The following is a 9,985-nucleotide window of genomic DNA, read 5'->3' as shown; positions in this document are numbered from 1 at the left end:
ATTCCAGCCTCTAGGCCATTTCTGCTTATTCCAGTGGCTCAGATGAACGTGAAAGGACTGAGCTGAGGAGAAGCTTCTTCACTCAGGGGGTGGTGAATCTTTGGAATTATCCACCCCAGAGGGATGTGGAGGCTCGGTCTTTGAGTGACAGTGATAGATAGATTTTTGGATATTAAGGGAATCAATGGATATGTGGACAGTGCAGGAAAGAGGAGTTGAGGTCGAAGATCAGCCATGATCTCATTGAATGGTGGAGCAGGCTCGAGGGATCAAATGGCCTACTCCTGCTCCTAATTCTTATGCTCTTATGTTAAAATGTCCTAATGTACACTGGAAGTGGGGGGGAGGGGGGGTTGTCCTGGCCAACATTTATTTCTCAACCGACATTACAAAAAGTAATTGTATATTCATCTCATTTGCTATTTATGGGATCTTGCTGTGTGCAAGTGGCTGCCACCTTTATCCAAGGAACAGTCGACTGCACTTCAAAAGGCAATTGGGCCATTCTGAGAGTGTGATAAGACACGAAATAAATGACATTTCTTTGGACTCCAGTCAAAGGTTTCCTGACACATTCCTATCCGCGGACGCTGATTCTGAAAGTGAAAAGTTGGGAAATAAATCTTAAAAAGTAAATTCCCACCGATCGGAACTACACGGGGGCAAAGCGCCAAGACTTGAACAAATTTCCTCACCGAGATTTACCGACATCAAGGCAGCTGACAGAACCAAAGAGCGGGGGGGGGGGGGGGGGGGGATGTTTACACTTGAGATACCAAACTAATTTGGAGATATTTTGATTCACTTCTGCAGAGAGAGAGAGAGAACACACACAACTGCACTCCAATCATTGACCCAGCAGTTGCGATGTTCCAGTGTGGCACCTCGGCCACCAATGAGAAGGCTCGGCACCACTCGCCTTCAGCGCTAAAGGGAAATACCCTCCCCGGTGTAGTCAGAACTTGACATTTAAATTTGTGTCGTGAACAAAGTGGGGACCTCATCGCTGCTCCAGTTCTCTGTCTATGAGTAAGTGAGTGTGTGTGAGGGACTGAGTGTGTAAGTTTGTGAGTAAATGTGAGTTAGTGAGTGAATAAGTGAGTGTGTAAGTGTGAGTGAGAGTGAGTGAGTGTAAGTGTGTGAGTGAGTCAGTGTGTGTGAGTAATTGTGAGCAAGTGAGTGTGTCGGTGTGTGTGTGAGTAAGTGTGTGTGTGTGAGCAAGTGTATGAGTGTGTGTTTGAGCAAGTGTGAGTAAGTGTGTGAGTGTGAGCAAGTGAATGTGTAAGTGTGCGTGTAAGTGAGTAAGTGTGTGTCAGCAAGTGTGTGAGTGAGTAAGTGTGAGTGTAAGTGAGTGTGAGTAAGTGTGAGTGAGTGCGTGTGTAAGTGTGAGTGTAAGTGAGTGTGTGAGAGTGTGAGATGCCGGTTTGGGACATTGTTGTTTGGCTGCTGCTGGTCACCCCTGTGCTGTTCCTGCTCAGACTGTATCTCGCTGCTGGGGTGCCCGCTCGCTGCTCCTCCCGGGGGGAGGGAGACCCGGGCAGCGGCGGCCCCAAACTGATCTGCAAACCCTCAGCTCTCGCCAACCACCTGTGGAGGACGTGCAAGAGCTTCTCGCGGGCCGGCGCCGGCCGGCGGCTGTGGGGACAGTGGCCGCACCTGCAGACGCTGTACAACGGGCTGTGTCCGGCGGCCTGGGGGGAGCCGGGCTGGCTGCGGGAACATCTGCAGATGGCGGACCAGGGGTTGGTGGCCCTGGACTGGGCGCTGGGCGAGCCGGCCGGCCGCAGGTCCAGCAGCTCTCCGGCCCCCATCCTGCTGCTCATCCCCAACACCCTGGGCACGGTGACCAGGAACACCGCTCGGCTCTGCCTGCTCGCCCGCAGCCAGGGCTACCGGCCCGTCATCTTCAACCGGCGCTGCCACAACGGAGTGCCGCTCACCACCCGCAAGCTGCTGGCCCTCGGGGACCCCTCCGACCTGCGGGAGGCCGTCAGCTACATCAGGTACAAGCACCCGCTCGCCAAACTGTTCGCCGCCAGCGAGAGCGCCGGCTCGGCGCTGCTCCTGTCTTACCTGGGCGAGTGCGGGTCTTCCACATACATCACGGCGGCTGCCTGCATCTCCCCCATCTTCCGCTGTCAGGACTGGCTGGAAAGCGGGCCCCCTCTCGCCTTCTATCGCTGGATCATGCTCCTGTACCAGAAGACCAACCTGAGCAGGTAAAAGCCCCAACGCCCCTCATCCAGCCACCGCCACAAAGTGGTTTTATTTGGGAGGTGTGGGAGAGAGAGGTGGGGGGGTAAACGGACTTATAAAACATTGAACATTCTGACGGGACTGGACAGGTTAGATGCAGGAAGAATGTTTCCCATGTTGGGGAAGTCCAGAACCAATGGACACAGTCTAAGGATAAAGGGTAAGCCATTTACAACCGAGACGAGGAGAAACCTCTTCACTCAGAGAGTTGTGAACCTGTGGAATTCTCTTCAGCAGAGAGTTGTTGATATATTCAAGAGGGAGTTGGATATGGCGCTTACAGCTAAAGGGATCAAGGAGTATGGAGAAAAAGCAGGAATGGGCTACTGAGGGAATGACCAGCCATTATCTTATTGAATGGCGGTGCAGGCTCGAAGGGCTGAATGACCTGCTCCTGCACCTATTTTCTATGTTTCTATGACTTCCTGGGAATATTGACATCCTGCCTGGGAGCCCTGTCCGAACTTATGAAGGACCACCATCACCATCCCCTTAGAGGAACGCTGCCACCATTGCAGATTTGTATTGGTACACAGTAGATGCAATATTGAGCTCGCAAGTTACACACACACACAGCAACAAGAACAGAATCCCACCCCCAGGCCGGGAGAGAGAGCACTAATTATAGAATCATAGAAATTTACAGCACAGAGGGAGGCCATTCAGCCCAGCATATCTGTACTGACCAACAAAGGTAGCCCTGTAGGTTAACACACCTCAAGTGCGCATCCAAGTACGTTTAAAATATGATGGGCGTTTCTGCTTCTACCACCCTTTCAGGTAGTGAGTTCCAGACCCCCACCGCCTTCTGAGTGGAAAAAAGTTCTCATCTCCTCTCTAATCCTTCTACTATTTACTTTAAATATATGCCCCCTCTGCTAAGGGAAATAGATCCTTCCTATCCATTCTATCTAGGCCCCTCATAATTTTATACACCTCAGTTAAAATCTCCCTTCAGCCTCCTCTGTTCCAAAGAAAACAACTCCAGCCTATCCAATCTTTGTTCATAGCTAAAATTCTCCAGTCCAGGCAACATCCTCTGCGCCCTCTCTAGTACAATCACATCTGTCCTGTAATGTGGTGACCAGAACTGCACGCAGTACTCCAGCTGTGGCCTAACTAATGTTTTATACAGTTCAAGCATAACCTCCCTGCAATAGAGTGAAATTAGGTACCCTGTCTGAACAACATCGAGCAGTTAATTGTACATGAAAAAAATAAGGTAGCAGTATCGTAAGATTTCAATAAAGTGTAATTGTCCAGTTGAACTGTGAAAATACAATTATGGAACGTGGAAAAACGCACTCTGAGCTCTCCAACAGTCCAAACAGCGATACACTTCATTCATCCGCTCACTTTGATCACAACAGCACGAGTAGAAATGGTGCTGGAATAAACTTGAGTTGCTGAATTAATATACATTTAACTTATTGATATCAATACGACAAATATACCCAGCGGCAGCACCGTGAAGCAAGCTGAAGGTAAATATTATCACCATTTGCTTGTAATTTTTCATTTGTAACATTACCTGTTCTGATATGGCCTCGTCTCCAAATTGTCCCATGTTTATAAACTTGACTGTTCTTGTGCGCCCCGTAGCACCGCTGTTTGAGAAGGCTCGCGTGTCTCCAGAACAGGAGATAATTTGGTTTTTTTAATAATAAGCAGGATTTTATCTGATGTCAGTCGAACCACTTCGACAACCTACACAATCATTAGAAGATCCCAAGCCTGATCCTGTTCTCAGCTCCAATTGTTTCCTCAAGGGCCGATCAGGTAATTATGCGCAGGCTGGGAATCAGGCGGGGGTCTTTTATGACCCGAATGGTTTACTGCTACACTGGGTGGCGTTTCTGCTGGCGAGCCTGCATAGTGCTCACACTGTACGTGCCTTACATAGGAAAGATTTGGCAGTACTAAACTGGGTTACCAGATGGAGCATTATATAGTAGCATGGTTTCAGTCTTTAGGGCACAAATGTGCCAGAACTCAACTTGCCCTATTTAAACTGCATCTTTGCTGTTGGGCAGTCATGAAGCAACACAGATGGCAACTGAGAAATATATAATAAGCCATTCAGTTTTCATGGCTGAATTCGGTTACATAGGGAGGAGGAATATTGGGAAATGAAAGAATGAAGGGATGCAAGGAATACGTTAAAGAGTTGAAGCGTATTACAAGCTGGTGACCTAGTGCTTCTGTTATTTAGGGGTTCATTTTCACCTTCACGCTTGGGCAGTAAACTGGAGTAACAGATTACCTGCCCATTATAGAACGTGTCTGATTTTCATTCCATCCAACTATGGAACAGGCTATTTTAGAACTAGCATTGTGTAATGAGACCGGGTTAATTAGTAATCTTATAGTAAAGGAAGGCTGATCATAATATGATAGAATTTCATATTAAGTTTGAGTGATGTGATTAAATCCGTAACGAGGGTCTTAAATTTAAACAAAGCATTTACGGAGGTTTGAGGGGCGAGTTGACTCCGGTAGATTGGAAAATTAGATTAAAGGATCTGATGGTAGATAAGCAATGGCAAACTTATAAAGATATAATTCATAATTCTCAAAGAATATACATTCCCTTCAGGAATAAAAAACTCCACTGGAAAAGTGGTACAGCCATGGGTAACTAGAGAAGTTAGGATAGTATTACATTAAAAGAAGAAGTTTACAGTGTTCTGAAGAAGAGTAGTATGCCTGAGGTTTGGGAGGGTTTAAAAATCAGCAAAGGATGACCAAGAAATTGTTGGAGGGAGAAAATAGAGTATGAGAGTAAACTAGCTAAAAATATAAAAACACATTGTAGAGCTTTTATAATTATGTAAAAAGGAAGAGATTAGTGAAAGTACATGTGGGTCCCTTAAAGGCAAAAACAAGAGAACTTATAATGTGGAATCAGGAAATTCCAGAGACATTAAACAAACGTGTCTGTCTTCACAGTAGAAGACACAAAGAACATACCGGAAATTCTGGGGAACCAAGGGTCTAATGAGAAATTGAAATAATTAATATTAGTAAAGAATAGTAAAGAGGCCAGTTTGTTAGATATTTTCCCCACATTATACTCCATCTGCCAAAAAGTTTGCCCACTCACTTAGCCTGTCTATATCCCTTTGCAGATTTATTGTGTCCTCCTCACAATTTGCTTTCCCACACATCTTTGTATCAGCAAACTTGGCTACATTACACTCGGTCCCTTCATCCAAGTCATTAATATAGATTGTAAATAGTTGAGGACCCAGCACAGATCCCTGTGGCACCCCCACTAGTCAGTGTTTGCCACTATATTTCCTCCACAGGTTGAATGTTGCTCCGATGTCCTGGTGGCCAAAGTTGACCACAGTACTGGAGGGGCAATCCGACAAGGATACAGCTTTAGCGTATCATCCAACTTCTACCTAACTGGTGTAGTAATATCATTTAGCATTCTGTTAGATTTGATTATTGCTGATTCATAATAATTTGACGTCATCCCTCATCTCTTTCGACTTCACCTTTGGCTAAAATCAAATGCATTAATTTTAAATATCACATAGCGCAAGAATCTTTTCATGAATTTCAGTTATATTGCTCTTTACTTCTAGATACGCCACCGTTCTTGGAGACGTAATAGATACAGAGAAGTTATTCAGGAGCTGCACTCTCAGGGAGTTGGAGGAAACACTATTTTGCCACTCTAAGATCAATAATTTGAGTTGGGCTTCCTATTGGGAAAAGAATGATCCATTGAGGGACGTGGATGAGGTCGCAGTTCCCCTTCTGTGTATCTGCAGCAATGATGATCCGTGCAGAGGCAACCCAGAGATCACACTGCCTTTTGAGTTATTTGAAACCAACCCCTATTTCTTCCTGTTATTAACCAAGCATGGAGGACATTGCGGCTTTTTAACAAGCAGATCTTCCAGCTGGAGCCACGAAGCTTTACTGGAATACTTCAAATCAGTTAGTGAGTTTTTCAGGGCTGAGGAAAAGACAAAGAGTGTTTATAGAAGAAAAGTGTCAATGATGTCCTATAAACGGAGGGGAGTTGCTGCTCACGGAAAAGAATCTGTTTGTTCTCATAACATTCATGAGATTTTTAACTGGCAAAGATCATATACAAGATGAAAAATAAACTTTTTGCCCTTAATCGTAATGCTAAGATGTAAGACAGATCAACAAGAATGGAATTATTAGATCCAGTTTTTACATAAAAATAGCTATATTAAGACAGTTTAGCTGTTGAAATGCCTATTAACTTTGAATTCATTTCTATTGAATTGTGAAAACATTTTGTATTTTAAAATGGTGTTACATTTTATATTACATAAGATAGAGGTAAATGTAAAGTACTACAAAACATAAATGTTATACAAGTGCTTTAAGAGATTTGAATCAATCATTAAGGATGAAATAGCAGTGCATTTGGAAAGCAGTGACAGGATCGGTCCAAGTCAGCATGGATTTATGAAAGGGAAATCATGCTTGACGAATCTTCTGGAATTTTTTGAGGATGTAACTAGCAGAGTGGACAAGGGAGAACCAGCGGATGTGGTGTATTTGGACTTTCAAATGGCTTTTGACAAGGTCCCGCACAAGAGATTGGTGTGCAAAGTCAAAGCACATGTATTGGGGGTAATGTACTGACGTGGATAGAGAACTGGTTGGCAGACAGGAAGCAGAGAGTTGGGATAAACGGGTCCTTTTCAGAATGGCAGGCAGTGACTAATGGAGTGCCGCAGGGCTCAGTGCTGGGACCCCAGCTCTTTACAATATACATTAACGATTTGGATGAAGGAATTGAGTGTAATATCTCCAAGTTTGCAGATGACATTAAACTGGGTGGCGTTGTGAGCTGTGAGGGGGACGTTAAGAAGCTGCAGGGTGACTTGGACAGGTTAGGTGAGTGGGCAAATGCATGTCAGATGCAGTATAATGTGGATAAATGTGAGGTTATCCATTTTGGGGGAAAAAACACAAAGGCAGAATATTATCTGAATGGTGGCAGATTAGGAAAAGGGGAGACCTGGGTGTCATGGTTCATCAGCCATTGAAGGTTGGCATGCAGGTACAACAGGCGGTGAAGAAGGCAAATGGTATGTAGGCCTTCATAGCGAGGGTATTTGAGTATAGGAGCAGAGAGGTCTTACTGCAGTTGTACAGGGCCTTAGTGAGGCCTCACCTGGAATATTGTGTTCAGTTTTGGTCTCCTAATCTGAGGAAGGACGTTTTCGCTATTGAGGGAGTGCAGCGAAGGTTCACCAGACTAATTCCAGGGATGGCTGGACTGGCATATGAGGAGAGACTGGATCAACTGGGCCTTTATTCACTGGAGTTTAGAAGGATGAGAGGGGATCTCATAGAAATGTATAAGATTCTGACGAGACTGGACAGGTTAGATGCAGGAAGAATGTTCCCGATGTTGGGGAAGTCCAGAACCAGGGGACATAGTCTTAGGATAAGGGGTAGGCCATTTAGGACTGAGATGAGGAGAAACGTCTTCACTCAGAGAGTTGTTAACCTGTGGAATTCCCTGCCGCAGAGAGTTGTTGATGCCAGCTCATTGGATATATTCAAGAGAGAGTTAGATATGGCCCTTACGGCTAAGGGGATCAAGGTGTATGGAGAGAAAGCAGGAAAGGGGTACTGAGGGAATGCTCAGCCATGATCTTATTGAATGGTGGTGCAGGCTCGAAGGGCCGAATGGCCTACTCCTGCACCTATTTTCTATGTTTGACATATTTTTATTAGTATACTTGTACTGTATGTAAAACTATGAATTTGTAAATACTGTACTAACTGTTATATAATACAAAATATTTTGCCTTTTATTATTAGTTAACCCCAGCTATGTACTGGTGTAAACATTAAGTTGTTCAGATTTGAAATTAAAACTGAAAATGTTGGAAATATACAATAACATCTGATTAAAGACTGTGTGTGTGCGTGTGGCGGGGGGGGGGGGGAGTGGGGGGGCGGGGGGTGGTAATTTTGGGTGATGGTGTAAAATGGGGGATATAGAATTAGCTGCCCATTATTCACTATGTCCAATCTTGCTTTTCATTGAAATCAATGGAAGGAAAGATTGGGCGGGGCAAATAATAGATTGCCAATTTGATGTACCCCATTTTATACCATCACCTAAAGTTAAAATGACCCAAGTTCAAACTTTTTATCAGAACTATTGAAGGGACAACAGAAATGTTAACCCATCTTTCTGCTTTCACATGCTGATAGACGAACTAACGAACAATAACGGACAGGTAAAGACCATCTGGTCCCTCGAGCCTGTCCCACACAATTGTGATACCTTGTGCACAACTTGTACACTGCACCCTACCCAAAACCATGTGATCTCCTGGGAGAGACCTGCTGTGGATTCCCAGAATTCTTTGTTTTTAATTTTAGATTTCAACATTTGCAATTTTTCCTTGTACCCTTATTTGTTATTCATTTTCTGGATATCAGATTCTATTTTTACTGGTCTTTCAGGTTTTCCCTTTGGAAAAAAAAAACGGGTAATCAATCATACACTGCATCAGATTGGAGTGATAGCTTTTCTTTCGTTTGAAGTAAGGAATGATCTTCGACTTCAGCAAAAAGGGCTAATTTAAGATTATGACATTATGAAAACATGTTTCCATTACAAGTTAGATTCCTTTGTCAGGTGTGTATTGGAATTGTCTGGCACACATCTTAATATCAGGGCTGATAAGCCTTTTCATTTTTTTTAAAAACTAGTTAGTGTTTTGGGGGGAGGAAGAGGTGTGAAAGACCTGTATTGTCCTCCGTGTCACTGAAAATCCCAACACAAACTCTTGGGAAGTTGCCATTTGGCACAGGTGGCTTACTTTCTGCAAGGTCCCAGGGAGACAAATCTCCAGTGTTCATTGCTTTTTGATTATTAAATCAAGATGATCCCAGTGAAGATTATAATTGTGCAGGCACAAGTACCATATGTTGCTGCGAAGGAAGGTCACCAACACATTGTTCATAGAAAATAGAAACATAGAAAATAGGTGCAGGAGTAGGCCATTCGGCCCCTCGAGCCTGCACCGCCATTCAATAAGATCATGGCTGATCATTCCCTCAGTATCCCTTTCCTGAACGTATCTTCCATTGCTTGGCCTGGAGCAGGAGGAGGGAGTTCGGCTACAGTGGGTACACTTGTCCTCACAGCCAACCAAGTCCAGATGAATGGCAGCACCCTTGCTGCGTATTAACTAGGGGCCTTAACAAATTCAGGAAAACCCATTGCATCTTTACAGATCGCTTGTAACTGACCAGATCTTGATTAACCCGATGGCGACAATGCATACAAGACTGTAAGCACTGCCAAGCATCGGCCAGTAATGGGGGACCCCGACTTGGGGGACCCGCTGAAACCGTGCGCAGGGAGGCTGGAGAAATTAAAACCCCTGAAGAGGCTGCCACACAGAGACCCGGGGGTGGGGGGTATCACTTTTACCAAACTTCTTTCCTGCCATCTTTATTTCCTGATTCCAGAACTAATACCACCTATTCTTAAAAATGTGTTCTTATGCAATACGAGAGTGATACAAGATTACATTTGAAGACCAATTAAACACTTGAAAGAATAAAAGATGCCATAAATATTCCATTGATGTTTCCCTGGATAGATAATGGGTTTATCCTTTATTATGTATAAGATAAACAAAGTCATCATCATCATCATAGGCAGTCCCTTGGAATCGAGGAAGACTTGCTCCTACTCCTGAAG

The 9,985-nt window shown here is 44.4% G+C and overlaps 1 protein-coding gene across 1 annotated transcript; it reads left to right on the top strand.

The window, feature by feature from the left end:
• Positions 1-1,416: 1,416 nt before the first annotated feature.
• LOC139226923 (protein ABHD15-like) lies at positions 1,417-6,372 on the top strand. The gene is made up of 2 exons (XM_070858013.1): positions 1,417-2,219; positions 5,850-6,372. The coding sequence occupies exons 1-2, from the start codon at positions 1,417-1,419 to the stop codon at positions 6,370-6,372; spliced, it is 1,326 nt and encodes a 441-aa protein (XP_070714114.1).
• Positions 6,373-9,985: the final 3,613 nt, after the last annotated feature.

Source organism: Pristiophorus japonicus, chromosome 16, assembly GCF_044704955.1.
Source record: "Pristiophorus japonicus isolate sPriJap1 chromosome 16, sPriJap1.hap1, whole genome shotgun sequence".
NCBI classification, from domain to species: Eukaryota; Metazoa; Chordata; class Chondrichthyes; family Pristiophoridae; genus Pristiophorus; species Pristiophorus japonicus.
Note: the sequence above shows the minus strand (reverse complement) of the source record. Positions and strands in the feature narration are given on the sequence as shown.